This window comes from Solanum verrucosum, unplaced genomic scaffold, assembly GCF_900185275.1.
Source record: "Solanum verrucosum unplaced genomic scaffold, falcon-dt-bn FXZP01000016.1, whole genome shotgun sequence".
In the NCBI taxonomy this organism is placed as follows: Eukaryota; Viridiplantae; Streptophyta; class Magnoliopsida; order Solanales; family Solanaceae; genus Solanum; species Solanum verrucosum.
The window spans coordinates 704,027-724,174 of NW_026020243.1; the positions used below are offsets into that span (position 1 = coordinate 704,027).

Below are 20,148 nucleotides of genomic sequence, written 5' to 3' on the forward strand. Positions count from 1 at the left end.
TGCAATATTCTGCAAATAAATTATTTTTTGAACTTCTTGCCCACATTGATTTGTTCGAGGGTCTAAATGAGACAGTGAAAGTGAATTCCAATATATCTCATTTTCCAACTACTTTTGTTCTCCCCCTAATGTTGGGTATATTGATTCATCAAAATGACAATCAGCAAACCTTGTTGTAAGTAAATCTCCAGTTCTAGGTTCCAAATATTTTATAATAGAACGAGATTCATACCCAACATATATCCCCAACCTTCTTTAGGGACCCATCTTTGTGCGTTGTGGTGGAGCAATTGGAACATATACCGCACAATCAAAGATTCTAAGGTGGGAAAGGTTTGGCTCCTGACCAAAACCAATTGTAATGGGGAGATGTCATGATAACTGGTTGGCCTTATGCGCACAAGTGCCGCTGCATGCAAAATAGCATGCCACTAAACCGAAACAGGCAACTTTGTTCTCATCAACAATGGTCTAGCTATCAATTGAAGACATTTAATCAATGACTCTGCTAAACCATTTTGAGTATGAACATATGCAACAGGATATTCAACTGTTATTCCAGTGGACAAACAATAATCATTAAATGCCTGAGATGTAAACTCATCAGCATTATCAAGACGAATTGTTTTTATTGCATAATCTGAAAATTGTGCTTTTAACCTTATTATTTGAGCCAACAACCTCGCAAAAGCCATATTGTGAGTTGATAATAAGCACACATGAGACCATCTTGTAGATGCATCTGTCAAGACTATATAATATTTAAATGGTCCACATGCAGGGTGAATAGGTCCACATATATCACCCTGTATCCGTCCCAGAAATGGAAGGGATTCCACCCCAACCTTATCCACTGATGGTTTGATAACCAACTTTCCTTGTGAACAAGCAGCACAAGAGAATTTCTTTGATTGAAGAACATTTTGGTTCTTCAAAGTATGCCCATGTGAATTCTCAATTATTCTGCGCATCATATTATAACCGGGATGGCCTAACCGGTCATGCCAAATGATAAAATCATTAGAACCAGTAAACCTTTTGTTTACCACGGCATGTTATTCAACTGTACCAATATTTGTATGGTACAACCCAGAAGAAAGTGCAGACAATTTTTCATGCACAATTTTCTTCTCTGCATTTATTGTAGTAATATAAAGGTAATCAACATTTCCTTCATTCGCAGTCTCAACATGATAGCTATTTTGGAGAATAACCTTGAAACTTAACAAGTTTCTTTGAGACTTACTATAATACAATGCATTATCAATTACCAATAATGTTCCTCCAGGTAGTAATAAGGCCGCTCTTCCAGAGCCCTCAATCAATTTTGTACTACCGGATATTGTATTAACATATGCCTTTTTCATTACCAAATGAGAGAAATACTTCTTTTTTCTTAGTATTGTATGAGTTGTGGCACTGTCCAGAAGGCACATATCTCCATTACTCATCTTGGATCCAACTGAAGACTGGAAAATTTTACTTATCTTCATAAAAATAAAAATACATAATAAGAAGTACAAAACTTAACAAAAGAAATCTTAATACATAAATTTTAATTAAGACATTAAAAATACATAAAAACATTATTCACTTCCCAGTTCAATTATCAATCTTTAGTTGCGATCTCCAAAGAAGTCCTCAGCTTCTAGATGAGTAATATCATCGAGCCCATCAAAAGCATCATCTTTCAATGCTAAATTTGCCTAAACATTCTCATCATATTTTTGAGAAGATCCTGCCTTAACATCATCTTTGAGAGTCAAATGTGACTCTACTCGAGCATTAGAAGAGGAGGTACCGCCTTTATTCCCTTTCCTTTTGAAGGAATGTTGATACAGCCTGACAAAATGCTCAGGTGCCCGACATTCATTTTTCTAGTGACCTTTAAGGCCACAACGATGACAGTGATCGCCCTTGCCTTTTGAAGGATTATTTTGAGAACCCATATTGTTCTCCCTTTTGTTATGACCACCACCTCGACGATTATTATATCGTTTTTTGCCTTTGCCACGCCCGCACACATTATCATGGCCCCGATTATTTTGTCTTATTTCAGACTGGCCATGTATTTCTACCCCGTGTGCCTCCTGTAATGGAGCACTTCCAGTGGGACGGGCTACATGGTTTTTCATTAAAAGGTCATTATGTTGCTCAGCCACCAAAAGGCATGAGATTAATTCAGAGTATTTTTTAAAACCTTTTTCACAATATTGCTGCTGTAATATCATATTGGAGGCATGAAAAGTAGTTAGTGTTTTTTTCAACATGTCCTCATCTTTTATAATTTCCCCACATAATTTCAGTTGGGAAGTTATTCTAAATACAGCAGAGTTATACTCAATTACGGTTTTATAATCTTGAAACCGTAAGTGCATCCACTCATAACGAGCCCTTGGCAATACCGTTGCCTTGAGGTTGTCATACCTCCCTTTCAAACCTATCCACAATTCAAGTGGATCTTTCACTGTTAAGTATTCAACCTTCAGGCTTTCATCAAGATAATGACAAAGGAAAATCATAGCTTTCGCTTTATCCTGACTTGATGCCTTATTTCCTTCGATTATACAATCACCAAGTCCTTTAGCGGTAAGGTGAATTTCAGCATCAAGTACCCATGACAAATAGTTCTTTCCAGAAATGTCAAGTGCCACAAATTCAAACTTTGATAAATTCGACATGATGAAAACTATCATAAAATAGTTGAGTTAATAACATGATTTTGATTTCTTTATAATGAAAGATAAATTAATATTTAAAATGATTAAGAATTAGTATAAAATATATCATATGCATGAACATGGGATGTTACAAAAGCATGTAAACTCATAAAGTCTGAAACGGTAAATTTAATATATATTCTAATTATTTTACAATATTTATTACTAGTTCAATAGTTATTAACGCCAAAGTTTCGTAAGATTTTTAAGTCATATTTAATATAATACTATTATTCTTTATGACACACCAGTATTTATCAAAAATTTATGACAAGAAATTAAAATACTTACGATTATTCTAACTAGCATGTTACCATATATCCTAGTATTTAATTTAGAGTTATAAGTTACTAGCATTTAAACAACATAAAAATATAAACCTGAAACGTATTGATTATTATGCCTAGTAAAGTATCATACAAATACCTAAAGCAAGTTATATATGCAGTAATTAAATCGTTGATCAAAGACTTATGTAAGTCCTATTATATATGTTATAAACATATAAATGTATACCTGACTCGGAAAGAAAATTGATTAACTTTTAGGGAAAAAGATAATTCCGAATTAAGTAGGTCTTAATTGGTTAGAAACTCGTGTTGATAACGTGTTGTAAAACAAGAGGAAAATGCAAGAATACTTAAACAAGAAAGTAAGGCAAAGTGTGATGAGAAGTATAGAGTGGAGAATATTATTTAAAACTCTTCAAGTGTGTTCTCACAAGGGTGAAAAGACTACCCTTTTATAGGATTTAGAAAACACATGTTTTCATCCTTTAACCAAATACGTTAGTACAACTATAATAAATACAATAAATACATATATTACGTAAGAGATGAATTAAGAGAAACATCCACACAATTAAGTGGATTTGTAACAATATCGATAAATGTTTTAATACTTTTTATAAATATGCATATTTATTGTTGTTATTTTTTTTTATAATGTAAATATAGGAGTAGAGCTACAATACTATGTATAGATTTGAATGAACTTAATAACTACTACTTTGATTACATATTTATATTAATGAATTCACTAAATATTGTACTAATTAAAAGGAGCTATGGAAAATTTAGAACTTACCCGTTTTAAATTTTGGCTCCACCTTTAAATAAGTACTTATTCATTTTTTTACTCATGAAATTGAAATAACATTTGATAAACACATGTTATTTTAAAGTACAATTTTTTAAATACAAATTCAAATTAATCAAATTTTGAAGGTATTTTAGATATCAAATTAAAACAAAAAAAAAACAAGAGTTTGTGAATGAGCACATGGTGATGCATTTAAGAGAGCATAAACCACATGGTTCTGACCAACTCACCTCGTTATACACAAATTTCATAAAAGCATAACTCTATACTTTTTTATTTTTTGTTTAATAATAATAATAATTTGAGTAATTCAGTTTATTAGTCAACTATAGTTGTACTCAATAAGTTAATGAATGCTTCAATTTCAAAAGATGTATTATAACAATAATAAATTTAGTATAATTTTATAAATAAAATTTGAGAAAGATAAATTATATATAGATCACGAAGGGAGTCGTCTTAAACGTAGGATGGTCTGATGCATATATTTTTTATCAAAAAATTATATAGTGTATGGAGTAGAATGTTAGCTTTTAAGAGTGTATATTTAATTTTGCACACTTTTAAGTCCTAATACTATTGACAATAAAAATTGTGTACATTTCATCAAACTTTGGACTTTGCCACTGATTCAGATCATATTCCTACCTTCTAGAAATAGAAAAACTGTTTTCAAATAAAAAAAATACGTTAAAAAAATTATTAGAATATCAATTTAAAATAGTTTACGTTTTAAACTTAAAGGTTTTTTTTTTATGTACCTTATATAATATTCACATTAAGTTAGCAAAATTTATTTTTCATTTTACATATGAGATATAACGTAGAATAATAATATGTATATTAGTGATATATATATATATATATATATATAAAAAAAGAGAAAAATATTTTTTAAAATATATTTTATTTAGTGTTCATTAATCAGTTTTTAGCTCGAATAATTGATCTAAATTCGAACTAAACAATCTCAAGTTAGAAAGGACAAAATGCTCTTAAAATTCAAAACTCAAATTACTAATTATTAATCACTGTATAACAGTTTTTTCATTATTAATCACCGGATACAAATTTATAAGTTGCAAAAATAACAATTTTTTTTTATTTTGACACAAATAGTTTAACTATGTGTATGTGTGAGAGAGAAAGTAGAGAGAAAAAAATTAGTTGGAAGTTGTACTGGTTTATTTGCAACTAAACCTACCACCCTAATCAATGATTAAACTAATAAATGATATCTTTCAAAAACTTTAATTATTACTTAAAAATTTACTTTACTACTATTATTTTCTTTGTCTCAATTTATGCAATGTATTTAATTGAATTCCGAGTTGAGTTTTAAAAAAAAGATTTTTTAAAAAGAAATGTAATCATATATATATATAAAAGAGAATCCTAGGCCCGCCTACGTGAGGCCACCACAAACCAAGTTTCCATTTTAATTTATTTATTTCCAAAATTAGTCTTCCCTTCCATGAAAAGTTATGACTTTTATGAAAAGTTGTGACTTTAATGAAAAGTTGCTACTTTTACGAAGAGTTGCGACTTTTATGAAGAGTTGAGACATTTATGAAAAGTTTCGATTTTTATGAAAAGTTGTAACTTTTATGAAAGGTTGTGACTTTTCCAAAGAGTTGTGACCTTTCCGATAATGTACAATAAGCATTTATTAACACTACCCTTCGTTATCTATAAATAAAGAGATTTCCTCTCATTTTAAAACAACGAAAATTTTGAACTACTTTTTCTTCTTCTGCACAATTAAACATTTGTGTACTTTGTTGTTGTTGAGTTGTTCAATGAAACCATTATTTTTGTATCAATATACTGGTGAATAGAATCATTCTATCCTGACCGAATCTATTCTTTTAAACCTTAGGTACTAGAGGGGAATAATTTCCTTAAGGGGACAATGTGTATTCAGTGGACTCGATTTTTTCCTTTCTGTTTCATTCTATTGTTATAGATCCTGGTATGTTTTTTACGGTAATTAATTTATGCTTATGTTATTAATTATTATTTTTAGTACATGTTTTAAACTTTGTTGTTTATGGTTATGCTTAAGGCTGGCAAACGGACAGGACCGGATCAACAGGACCGGTTTTATCGGAACCAGTCCTCGTTACCGGATTTCGTTACCGGAACCGGGTCTTACCGGAAATATCCAAAGGTTCCGTCCGGTCCCTTAGTTACCGGATTGGAACCGGTTTGGACCGGACCAGAACCGGTTCTCACCGGATCATTTTGTATCGGTAATTTTTTTTTTTTTTATTAACTTTAATTATTATATAATATTATATTATTAATTAATAAAATTATATTATTAAAAAACTTCAATTTAAAACTTTAAACTTTAAAGTTACTTTAAACTTTAAACTTTAAAGTTTCAATTGAATTTAAGTTTAAACTTTAAAGTTTAAAGTTTAAAATTGACTTTAAATTTTAAAGTTTATAACTTTATATTGAATTTAAAGTTTAAAATTGACTTTAAAGTTTAAAGTTTAAAGTTTATATTGAATTTAAAGTTTAAATCTTAAAATTCAATTTTATATTAAAGTTTAAACTTTAAAGTTTAAACTAATATTAAAATAGTTGAAAATTAAATTTCTAAAATGACTTGGATTAAATATAAAAGACTATTTTAAAAGAAAATCAAGGCGAAAAGCCGTATATTTATTCAAATAAAGAAATTGTACAATACAAATATTAGAAAGAGACAAAGAGTACATAATCTAGGTATTGAATATTAATTATTGTACTAACTACTAACAATTGAAACTCTTTTTAAAATCTTTTCGTAACTTTTGTATCATTTCAAAAGAAACATTTTTTGGAACTTGTATTTGTCGTTCTTCTTCCATTGCTTCCATACCATCATCACTATTATCACCAAATATTTCATCTATTTCGTCTTCTATTTGGCTATTAAATTGTGGTAGTCCGGTATTTCTTCTTTCGGCATTGACCCAATCTCGAAACAACACCGATATTTCCAAACTATCCTTTGCTAATGAATATCGATGATCTCCAATCATAAATCTCGCCGCACTAAAGGCTTGCTCCGAAGCGACCGATGATGCTTGAATCGCTAGCACATCTCGAACAATCCTAGCAAGGGTCGGAAATTGATTTTCACGATTCTTCCACCATACTAATATTGGAGCTTGAAGTTGTCCTTCTTCATGCCTAATCTTTTCCCGTGCCTGATTGAAAGATAAATCAAAATCATTATTAGTAGATGATTCAAGCTCAAGATAATCATCCATCCAATCATCCGTATCATCGCTTCTAGGTTTACAAGATGAAGGTTCAACTATTGGAATATTTTTTTCCATAGATTTATATGTATTATATAACTCTCTAGCTTTTATATATATGCTACTTTTACAATCTTCAACACTAGGAGTTTCATCATCTCTAATTTCTAAATTTGCTCAAATCTTTTCAACCATTCTTTCAACACCTTTTAATTTGTAATTTGGGTTGAAAGTAGTAGCAGTCAAATAGATTTGAGGAAGAGGGGAAAAATATTTTTTGAATTTTTCAATCATAAAAGCAAGGGAATTTTCAAATCGATCTTTTCCTTTATATTTTGCAAATTCAGATGAAATAGCACAAATATTTACTAAAACAGAAGAAATAGTTGGATAATATTGACCAGAAGCAGCATTTGTTGCTTTATAAAAAACACTTAAAAATTCAATAAGTTCTTTTGTATTTTCCCAATCTTCATAGCCAATTCTCTAATTCGGGTCCGCATTATGAGCATTAAAAACTAATTGTACCGGCTCTTGATAAATATAAGCAACTTGAAGCATTTCAAATAAAGAATTCCATCTAGTGCATACTTCTTTTGGAACTTTTCTATATTCAAGTCCACATTCTTTACAACGATTTTTAAATTCTGTAATTCTAGCTTTTATTTTAGCTTTAAAAATCCAATTACAAGCAAGTCTAATTTTTTCACAAAAAATTCCAAATTGAGAAACACCATCTTTTACTATCAAATTATACACATGTGCGGCACACTTAATATGAAAAGAATCATTATCAATTGGACAAAGTCTACATTTTAAATAATCAATTGCTTTCAAATTATTAGAAGCATTATCTAAAGTGACACTCATTATTTTATCACATATTCCATAAAATTGTAAAACAAGGCCTATTTTTGTTGCTATATAAGCACCGGTTTTAGTTTCTTCAACATATTTATATCCTAATATTCGTTTTTGCATGTTCCATTCATGGTCAATCCAATGGACAGTAATTGTAAAATAATCATTACCAGTAGGACTGCGTCCCATATCAGAAGTAATAGATAATCTACCATCATAATAAACAAATAAACAACGAAGAAAATGACAATATTCTTTTGATATTTAAAAAGATCACTTTTAATTGTACTTCTTGGAATACCTTCATAATCTGAGTTATACAATTCCCGAATATACTGAATAAAACCAGGATGTGAAGGAAATGAAAAAGGCAAACCACAAACAGCAACCATTTTAGCTAATTCTCTACGATCTTTTTCTTTACTATATGTGCGGTGTGTACTTCGGCTAACCGGGTTAGTCATATTTAATACACTTTGAACCATATTAGAACCTCCAGCTCCCATAGAATTTTCAGGTTGAGGTATCCCATTTCTATTAGCCCTTTCTATATCATCTAGGCGAGCAAATTCTTTATTACACTTTCTTAAATGTGTTCTTAGTCGTCCCGTTCCCCCTTGTGTACCCGTAGTTACATGTTTCATGATCAATTTACATTTCGTGCAAGTAACAGTAGTTTTTTCCTCATTTTGTACCAAAAATTTCCATACTAAAGATCTTTTAACACGTACAACGGTCTTTGAAAAAGTAGGTAAAGAGGGGACTTCATCTTGTTCCGGTAATTCGGTAGCCGGACTAGTAGGGGTAGGGGTCTCATCATCTTCCTCATTTATTTCTACTTCCTCATCTAATTCTTCCTCAAAATTAGTAAAACATCTATTTAAAGTTTCATGATCTACTTCATTTTCGGAATTAAATTCAATAGGTCGTGAGTCTCGTGTAAAAGAAGTTTCATCAACATGAGTATAATCATTAGTATTAATTCTAAATCTAGGAGGTGGCAAATTTTTAGAATTAGAACTACTTCCTCCTCCCCTATTATTTTTTCTTTCCGACATTGGTCTTTTACCACTATATTTTTCAAAATTCATGTTCAAGTTTAAAATAATTAATATTATGAAAAACAAGCAAAGATAATATAACAAAAAAATAAAATAACTTAATTAATAAATAAATAAATAATTAAAGTTGGAACGAATGTACCGAACGTCTACGTAAAAGTAGACGTATAACCAAAGCTGGAATTGAGAGATGCCAATTGAAGCTTCCGATTTACTTCAAATAAATCTCCGAAATTCAAACTCCAAGTCAATATCATAAAATAATAATTATGAATCTATGAGAGATTGAAAATTAAGAGATTTTATAAGATATTAATGAAATAGTTTGTGAATTTGTGATTTAAATGAAAAAATATGAGTATATTTATAGTGTTAAGGGGTAGAGAGGGGTGGGGGGGCTGTTTGGAGCCGTTTTGGGCCCCAGCCCAACGGCTAAAAGGGTCCAACGGCTCCTTAACTTTCACATTTTATTTTTTTTTAAAAAATAAAATTAAATTGACCGTTGAACCGGACCGGAACCGGTTCTTACCGGACCGGATCAACCGGATAAAAATCCGGGTTCCGTTTCGGTACCGGTTCCGGTACCTATAAGACCGGTTCCTTACCGGTTCAACCGGTACCGGTCTTACCGGTACGGGAATCGGACCGGACAAAAACCGGTCCGTTTGCCAGCCTTAGTTATGCTTTTGATCATTATGTAGATATGTTAATCAAGAGTTTGATGTAATCATTAGACTATTGGTATCATGTAGATTATAATTCTTAAACTTGTAAAATAAATGACTTTGATCTTTATAGAGTTTTTAGTGGCTAAAAGATTTTTGGGATGTCCAAGAAGGGACTTTTGAGTGTTCAAAAGTTATGTTGGTTCCACACTACCTTGGAGTTTTAGCTATTCAACTTTCTATCTTATCGAGGCATTCAATCGATTAGTGACATAAAAAATATAATGGAATTTAGTGGGCTTGTAAGTATTGTACTCAACCTTAATCAAAAGTTTGGGGTTCAAATGTTGGATTAGAGTCAATTAATTACCCCTCAAAGAAGGATGAATCTATATTAATCAAATATTAAAGAAATAATTATCTCCTTATAAACATTAGATTAAAAGTCGCAAAAAAAAAATAAAGTTTTAACCATATTTATTGAAACATAAACAACAAAATAGTCTTTTGGCTATCAATGTAGTGTCATCGACTGCGAATGATTTTGAATAAGGGACTTGCCAAGACATCATTTAATCCAAATTATTTGAGCGACATACGTTATTCCATTGAACTCCAAGAGATGTGTTTTTAAATTTTAATTAACTTATCAAGTGAACAACTAAATATATAAGATGTATAATATTTAGATTGTGTATGTAGAGGTCTTGAATAGTAGAAAACTCTCGCAATTGATGAATAAAATGTTTGTACCACCTTTTGAAAATACAAATATAAACAATTAAACAATTACACATCTTTTCTAAAGACTTTGGTGATGAATTAATTACAAAATGCATTAACACTTGGAATAAAAAATATTCTTAACAATTTATCGTAGGGTTGTACCTTGGGGTGTTCACGGTTTGGATAAAAATCGATCCAAACCGAAAAATCAAACCAAACCAATAAAATAAAACCGATTTTATTTGGATTTGGTTTGGTTTGGTTTTAGATATTTGAAAACCGGTAGTATTTGGTTTGGTTATGGTTTTATTTGAAAAAACTGAAGAAATAACCGAACCAAACTGATGAATTATATACATATATTTTATGAATATACTTAATATATTTTTTTATAAACAATTTTAAAGATCTTATATATGTTTTCATTAAAATTTCTTTATACTTTACTTATTGAAAGCCAGAATTCTCAAGGCGAAAACATTTATCTTATTGATTTCATGTAATATGAGTGTCTATGACAATTCTTTGTGGGACTGAAAATGTTATTGTCTCTTCCTTCTTGGCCAATATAGTGAATTTTAAAGTTTTATTGATAGTAAATTCAGTGATCGAAAGTTTGATAATTTAAGTCATTCTAACTATTTTTTGTTTTGAATGGATTGTTGTCACTTTTTTTCACATATTGAATGAATTGTTTCTTTTATTTATGTGTATGGTTAATAACCGAATAACTGAACCAAACCAAACCAAAACCGATAACCACCAAACCGGTAAATGTATATTATATTTGGTTTGGTTTCGTTTTGATAATTCTAAAACCGATTAAGTTGGTTTGGTTTTGGTTTTGACCAATAACCGATCCAAACCAACCCGTGAACACCCCTAGTTGTACCCACTCAAAAATACTCATATTATCAAATATTCAGAAGTAATTTATTGACGTAGTTCACCACCGCGCGAAGCGCGGAAAATTTACCTAGTTTAAAATAATTTATGATTATTTATGTCATTATAAATTAGATCATTAACAACTTGTTTGCATTTTGGATAGTTGTTGTTGTTGTTGTTATTATTATTATTATTATTATTATTATTATTTTTATATAGTATTTGCTTTGATTGTTATTTAATTTTATTAATTATAATATTTAATTCTTTGAACATCCTTAATTTATTTATCTACATTTTTTTTTTATTTTATAAAAAAAAAATACTACAAAAATTATTTTTGAGATTATTAATGTAGGATATTATGAAATAATGAGATCCGATACAATCTAACTAAATATTATACTAAATAAAATACTATAACATAATATAGCACAATATTATGAAATGGCAAGAATTGTAATAACTATCTTATAAAATAATAAGTTTAAAATTAAATTATTTCTAAATAAAAAATTATTATTCTTTCTGATATAAATTAAAATAGAACATAGTGAATCACATATTATTGAAAATTTGGAATTGCTTGACTATCAATTATCAATTAAAAAATAATTCATAGATGCTCTTCCACTCCACATATGCATTCATCAGAGCTGAGAACTGTGACAGCTGTTTCTTCAGATCAACCCCTTTTCTTCAACAAAATAAAGAAGCAAAATACTATAGTACTTATACTAATAATAATAATATAGATTTTTAATTATTATTTTTTTAAGAAAAGAGGAGCAATACATCACTCACTCTAAGAAGATCCACCCCTTTTTCTTTTTTCACCTAGAAAAGTGTTCTACATTTGATTTCTCAAATACCCAAAAGCCTATTTTGAGTCCAAACTTATCATTCTTGAACAAAAATGCAATTTTTATGTGTTTTGTGTTTATGGGTATCAAAGTCTTGAATAAAAATGCAATCTTTATGTGTTTTGTGTTAAAGGGTATCAAAGTTTTCTTCTTTTCTTTGGGATTGATCTGTAAAGATTGAATTTTCAGTTTTTTTGACTGATGAAGAAAATGGTGTGACTGATTTTTGAGAGTTCTTGGCATATTTTTTTGTTTTTTTGGATTTCTTTGAAGTGTTTAGTTTAGGATTTTTAGTAATGGAGTCAAGAATGGAACATTATGAGGTAATGGAACAGATTGGGCGTGGAGCATTTGGTGCTGCTATTTTAGTTAATCACAAGCAAGAAAGAAAGAAGTAATTAAAAAGATTGGTTTTTTCTTGAAAATGCTTATAAGATTTGAATTTGATGTATTATTGATTTTGTTTCTTTGTGGGGTATCTTGAATTTATAGGTATGTGCTCAAGAAGATTCGATTAGCTCGACAAACTGAACGTTGCAGGAGATCTGCTCATCAAGAGGTAGTACATTGTGTTGTTTCTCAATTTTATTTGGTTATGGTTTTTGCATTTTGTGCATCAAGAGTTACTAATAGCCTGTTTCGCCAAGTTTTTGAGGAAGTCAAAAGTGTTTATTTTATAGAGTTGAGCTGTTTGGCTGAGCTTTTAGGAAAAAAGTAAGTATTTTTGAGTAGTAGCAAGAGCTGCATTTCAGAACTGAAGAAAGTAGTTTTGCTCCAGAAGCACTTCTTTGACCTTGGCCAAGCACAAATTGTTGCTCTAATATTAGCAAAGTGTTTTACAAATGGATTAGCCAAATACAAATTACTACTCTCCGATGTTATTTTTTGGAAAGCACCTCTGACAAAAGACACATTTCAAAATAAGCAGATTTTGGAACCAAACAGGCCATTAAATAAGGATACAGAAATTTTGGTGCCGGAAGAAGAGAAGATTGTCTTTAGCTTAAATCATTGAGTGTGATGGCTTTTTCTCCTGAATAGTATATTTCAGGCAGAGTGTACTGGAAATAAAAATATTTTCTTTAGCTTAAAAGTTTGAATATGATGGCTTTTTTGTCGTGAATAGCTTATGTTCATCAACTATTGAGTTTGAAGTTCACTTCTATTTGGGACCAGGGATGCTCTTGGAATCCCTTTATCTAGTTTCTTTTGATTTCAAAATTGAATTTTATCTTTTTGCCGATTCTGATTTTACCCGATTTCTTGACTAGCTCTTGTTGTCCCTTGAGAGTGTTTTCATATCACTTGATAAAGATTATACATCTTTGATTCACTCTATACTGGGAACTTATATAAGTGAAACTTCAAGAAATAAATGTGGCTAAATTCTTATGTTTTCTAGTTGTGCTCCATTTTGTCTCTATCATGTACAATTTTCATCTCAATATGCTCTCATCTTGGTTCTCATTGTTTATTTGGTGCATGAGACTCTCTTCTCTATGTAAATTTATGTAAATGCATAGCTATTCAAAATTCTTGACATGTATTTTCTTGCAACTTGGATGTGCAGATGGCACTGATTGCTCGTCTTCAACATCCATATATTGTCGAGTTCAAGGAAGCATGGGTAGAGAAGGTGAGAAGCCTGATTTTGTTTTCAAGTGCTGAGTTGAGTATAATATCCTTGAAATTGGTGATTATTTTACTCTCATGTCAATCGTACTGTAGGGCTGCTATGTTTGCATTGTTACGGCTATTGCGAAGGTGGTGATATGTAAGTCTCTATATAACTTTTCATTTTTCATTAATTTAACTGTTAAACTTAAGTTTAACAATGCATATTTTGATAGGGCTGAACTGATGAAAAAAGCAAATGGGCAATATTTTCCAGAAGAGGTATGTTGACAATGTATTTTAGTTTATCATTTTGCTGGGACATGTTAATTGTACATCTAGATTGTAGACTACGGACACAGGAAAACAAGTTTATAGCTAATTTACGAGTTAATTTGTTCAATCGGTTGGGGTAATGTATTATTGCTCTAGTATAAACTTCAGTTAGTTGCCATTTTCGGGTGTCTAATCCTTCAAGAGATGTTCATAATGCAGAAACTTCTGAAGTGGTTCACTCAAATTTTGTTGGCAGTGGAATATCTGCATTCAAACTTTGTACTACACCGGGACCTTAAAGTGCGTATCTTATTATCTGTTAATATCGTTTTAAATTTTTTTTTTTCTCTCCAATCTATTTTCTGAGGTGATTTCTGCACCTTTCTGTGGCAGTGCTCAAACATCTTTCTGACCAAGGAACACAACGTTCGCCTTGGTAACTAGTAACTACCAATGCTTTTGTTCTTTTATTGAAGTGAAGATGGATACGGTCGATTTTTCTGATGTAGGCCTACATTTTTTTTTCCCTTTTACTTTTTTCTCCAGGGGATTTTGGCCTTGCTAAAACGCTGACGGCTGATGACTTGGCTTCTTCAGTATGTATCTGATACCCGATGCTTTTATTTGTTATTTTCACCTAACCTATGTAGCTCAAATTAGTTTCGACATTCTTAAAATGAAATGTAGGATACAGCATGGCACGGGTAAATCAAGTTGGTGTTTAATTCATTTGGTTAATTATTTACATTGTAAAAGTTAGTCTAACAGAAGGCAGACCTAGAGACATGCATCGGTTCATATGTCTTATATTGTTTATTACTGGCGTAGATACATTTCAGAAATCATACTTCAGTATCTTATTTCTACCTCTTTTGAATTACTCCACCCTGATCCATTTTATTGATGATGTGCTCTGTGTCCAACATGTGTCATTTTGGATCAGATATGGGCAACAGTACGAACTTGCATGATGATTAAGCACAATCTGAACTATATTTTGCCTAAATAAACCCTGACATTTAGTTTCTAAATATTTTCCTACTTAGCAAAGCCATAGAGAAAACAGGAACCAAGGATGCGAACACTCAGGAGTGTTACATTCGGGATGACCTAGCCTACATCCCCTCCCCCGTCCCCACCCGCTAGGCTAAAGAAAAAATAACTAGAAATAATGGAAGATATCACTTAATGGAACTAAATAAGCTAAAACTTTAGTGGAAGAGATGTTTCAGTAAGCTAATAGTGTTATTTTATATTCCAGGTAGTTGGAACTCCCAATTACATGTGCCCGGAACTTCTTACGGATATTCCATACGGTTTTAAATCAGATATTTGGTCCTTAGGTATGTAACTCCTTTACTCCATTCTGGTTCAAGTGCATTTATATCTTACTTAGAATGTGGTGCCAAATTGTATTGGAGTTCTCTGTAGACATTCATTTCCAATAATTTTTGGAAGATATGAACCTCTCACCTATGTATGTCATCTGTTACCACACCTTTCATTTCATAAGGTTATCTTCTTTCCCAACTCTGAGGACACTGGTTTGTTGTAGCAATAATCTCGTGTTTATTTGATATATACATGTCATTGTGGGCTTCTTCTGTGTCTTAAATCCATTCATTTCTTGACCAGGCTGCTGTATGTATGAAATGGCTGCTCACCGCCCTGCATTTAAAGCATTTGTAAGGCTTCTTGAATTCGTTTCTATTATCTCCATTTCAATTCCTCGGATACATAGTGAAATGGGAAACTGACCTTATATTTTATCTCTATTGATTAATTTATGAATAGAAGCTTAAATGACTTGCTCTGCATATATAGAGACCTTGGGATGGGGGGTTTCCTTTGTAAGTTAGTGAATTCAAGTGACAAGTAAATCCAAATTCCAATTATATTGTTGAAGAGATGTTCTTCCTTTCAAGTCTGTCCCGAAAAGAATGTCGTCTTTCTATAATTAAAATCAATTTTAACTTCAAAATTCTCCTTTTACCCTTAATGAAATGATTTATCGCCGCACAAATGTCTAAGGTTTATTTTAGACAACAAATTTCAAAAAGTCTTGCTTTCTTTCTTGAACTTTGTGCCAAGTCAAACGGTGCAACATAAATAGGGATAGAGGGAGTAGATGTCAAATCAAAGTACAAAATGTCTTACTTGTATAGAGAACTCAGTTTAGACTCCTAATAAGTTAAGCCCTTATCTCTAACAAAAACATTAAGATAAAATCAAACTGAAGTGATAGCAATAAAAGAATAATTCATGATGATAAAGGATAAAATATTAGAGGTTTTAGCTACTTAAAGCGGGAGTGCGCCCAAAAATTGAGAACACTAATGTTGTGGTGAAGGAGGCCTACTACAAATAAATTGAATTAGTAACCGGTGAAACACCGAACTAGACAAAATTCAGTGAACTATTGAAGCTATCAGTGTGATTGATCAATAATTTAGTGTGGCATAATCTTGAAAATAGTTGTTGCTGAATGATGCTGTGAATCTTGGTTGTGGGAGCAAATAAGTGTAATTTCATTATATATATGCAACTTATTGTATGTTTGTTTCCTCAAAATGAGAACCTTTTGCTACTTATACTAAATTTGACACTTCATAATACACTTTATAATGATCCAGGACATGGCAGGACTGATAAGCAAAATAAACAGATCATGCATTGGCCCATTGCCACCTTGTTATTCTCCGTCCTTGTAAGTCAGGCCTTTGTTTTGCGAGCATAATTTGTCTTTGTGCTAAAGCTTCTACTCATAGGTGTTTAATTGATAATTTGTGTGTGAATATTTAGTCATGTTTTAGAAGATAATTTTTCTTCTTTCCTTTCTTGTAACTGTTAATGTTCTGCAATGGCCCCATTATCCACCGAATTCTGAACCGTACACCACTAGCCTCGAGGATTTCTTGGTTATCAAAAAGAAGTTGTTCTTAATGGTCTATCTTCTCCTTCCTCGTGGCACATGACAATTTCTTTATTTTGAAGCAAATGTAAACACTTCGAAATACCAGAATTTGAAATCATGTGCACTCATAATCCTTCTGGAAGATGTTACATGTTCAAGTTATCAACTTTCAACAGACAACAAATTCGAGCCTCAATCTTGACATTGTGAATGCTCTATTCTTCTGTTACATGCTTATTTGAGATGGTGCATTTGTTTGTCATTATATTTCATTTGGATATTGTTTTCACAGAAAAACAGTTATTAGAGGAATGCTGAGGAAGAGCCCCGAGCATCGACCTACTGTAAGCTTACCATTCTTGCAATTAAATTTTTGTGTCGGAATGTCATGTCCATTGTCTGACCTCAATATTTTCAGGCATCGGAACTCCTGAAGCACCCATATTTGCAGCCTTATGTGGATCAGTATCGACCATCCTTTAGTCCTCCTCCATTAAGTTCTCCTGAAAAACCTCTCACTGCTGGTCGTGACTCCGGAAAGAATATGGCAGACAGCCAAAGTAGTACCAGTTCATGCAGTGATAAAGATAGTTTAAAGTCGAGCGAGAACTTGCAGGAAATGACTTGCAATGATGACCATAAAGGCACTAACACAAATGTTGCCTTTGATGATCACGAAGACTTTGAGCAACATTATTCTAGTGAGGAACATCATGGGGCCGACGCAGAGGACTATGACTCTAGGAACATTTTGCATGACGAGAAAAAATGTGATGCAGAAGCAAAGCAACCCACAACTATAAAAAATATTATGTTGGCTTTGAAAGAGGGAAAAACGAGGGAACATAGTTCTCCCATGAGAGGTGGCAAGACAAAGGTCAGTGGTACTGGTGCAAGCAAAGCTAACATTGAAGCATCACCGAAAGTCCTAAAACCAGGTTCACCTACTCCTACCTCGAAATCTAATGCACATACACCACCTACTTTGAAGAATCAGGTATCAAGTCCCTAGTCCTCTTATCTTGACTAGCGCTTGACTATTAGTTTGATAATATCTATATTTTAATTACCTTTTCCTTGCAGTTTCCTACCACTGAGTCCACCCCGAAGAATAAACCAAGAAACGGGGGAATCTCTCCCTCTGGCACTATAAGACAAGTCGTGCCTGATAGATCACCTACAAGGCCCAGACAGAGAACACCACCTAAATTTACAAAGCAACCGTCGTTTACTGGAAGGCTACAGCCAGTGTGTCATGATGCCTTGAATTCTGCGAACGATGATGTAGAGTGTGGTCCAAATGACAAGTCGCATGACCCCGAAAGGATTCTTAATACTTTTCCTGATGGCTATCATATACATGCCACAAAGAAAGGCCCCGAAAGGATCCCTGGTTCTTCTCCTGGTGGTTGTCAAATACATGCCACAAAGAACAGCATGCTGCATTCTCGAAAGGTTTCATCAGGAGCTTCTAAAGGAATGCAAACAGAGAGCAGCAATTCTGCTTCTTCTTCAGTGTCGATCCAAGGATTTGAACTTTGTGATGATTCAACAAATCATTTTTCTAACTTGGCCGAACAAATGGTTGGAAGTCATGAACAAGCTAGTGAAACTGAAACCATAGGGTCAAGACCTTTGTGTTCAGTTACTTCATCATCACACTCAGATAATGCTTATTGTTCTAGGGGAAACCATGAAGATAACCAGATATCTGAAGCAGGCTCCATTGAAAAGCTTGAGGAGAATCATCAAAGTTTGGACGTTGGTACTTGCAATGAGAGATCAAATTCGTACGTAGCTACGGATACTGCGTCTCCACACTTGATAGAGATTGCTATTTGTGAGGGTGATTCCACAACAAGCAAGCCTGATTCTACCACTGATATTTTGCATCTGACTAACCCCAGTTTAGCATCCTGCGGTATTGACAAGTCTTTGGCAAAGTTGTCATCCTCCACAACAAGTGTCTCTCCCACTAATCCACTCGTTTCCTCAAGCCAAAGCAATCTGCTCCACTCTAACCTTACTTCAAAAGCCAATGGTGATGACAAGTTCTTGACCAAGGAACTCTTTCCCTCGACAACTGAAAGTGCCTCCCCTTCCACCCCTCCTATTTCAGCCAGCCAAAATAATTTTTTGGCAGACAAGGTAAGTGTTCCACAGAATGTGATTCTTGAAAAAGCGGCTTCTTCTCAGCTCAAACCAGCTTTTGACGATATCATACATGTCATAAGGCACAGTAGTTTCCGAGTGGGTATTGAGCAACCAGTGATTGACACTGTGGAGAGAAATGTTGATGTTGGAAAACGTATGAATGTGGTAAGAGATGAGCTTGATAGAAATCTAGCTTCTCCTATTGCTCCCAAATCGTCTACTTCTGGATCGGTGGGTGTTATATCCAATATATCCGATTGTGTCCATAATAAGGAAATGGATGTAAGAAACCAGGGCAGTCCCACCTCTTCACGTCCAAGATTAGATTCTTCGGAAACAACAAAGACCAATGCAACACTTGTGGAGGACGAACGACCAGTAAAGGAAATATTAGATGTCAAATCTTTTAGACAGAGAGCAGAGGCACTTGAAGGGCTGTTGGAATTATCGGCTGACTTGCTGGAGAATAACAGATTAGAAGAGCTCTCTGTTGTTCTTAAACCATTCGGTAAGGACAAGGTGTCGCCAAGGGAGACAGCTATCTGGCTGGCTAAGAGTCTGAAAGGAATGATGCTCGATGATTCTGCAAGAAATTCATGATCCATTTCACTAGTGTTTCTCTACTCTTCAACTTCCAATTGAGTTCTCCAAAGGAAACAGTTAAATAGGTTCTTTGACTATCCTTTTGCCCTTTAGTATTTTAGCAATTTTTTCTTTCCAGTAACTGTAAATAGAGAGCACACAGATTTGAACGATTTTTTATTCCGCAAAATGTAACAATGCCTCCTTACATTACCTTTTGCTTACTGTTATCGCGATTTTGATATGTTGTACTCTGCTGTTTTTCCAATGCATAAACTTTGGAGTCAATTAGTTCTAATGTATTACATATATGTATCGTTCATAATTGAGAACGATAAATAGATGACTGTGTTGATCAATAGTTTCACGATGCTAAACGAGTTGTTGATTCTGTTTTAGAGATTGATTTCCTTCTTCTGCTCAGGATCTGATTGATAATGTTCTTGATTTGATAAGAAATAGGAAT

General features: G+C 32.5%; 1 protein-coding gene across 1 annotated transcript; it reads left to right on the forward strand.

Annotated features, from left to right (window-relative positions):
- Positions 1–12,064: 12,064 nt before the first annotated feature.
- On the forward strand, positions 12,065–19,966 carry LOC125832926 (serine/threonine-protein kinase Nek5-like). The gene is given in 15 exon segments (XM_049512106.1): positions 12,065–12,536; positions 12,635–12,701; positions 13,713–13,778; positions 13,871–13,889; positions 13,892–13,916; positions 13,993–14,038; positions 14,252–14,332; positions 14,426–14,468; positions 14,579–14,628; positions 15,294–15,375; positions 15,668–15,717; positions 16,666–16,739; positions 17,239–17,290; positions 17,365–17,943; positions 18,030–19,966. Coding segments are annotated over 15 exon segments (3,003 nt in total). The 5' UTR covers positions 12,065–12,438; the 3' UTR covers positions 19,701–19,966.
- Positions 19,967–20,148: the final 182 nt, after the last annotated feature.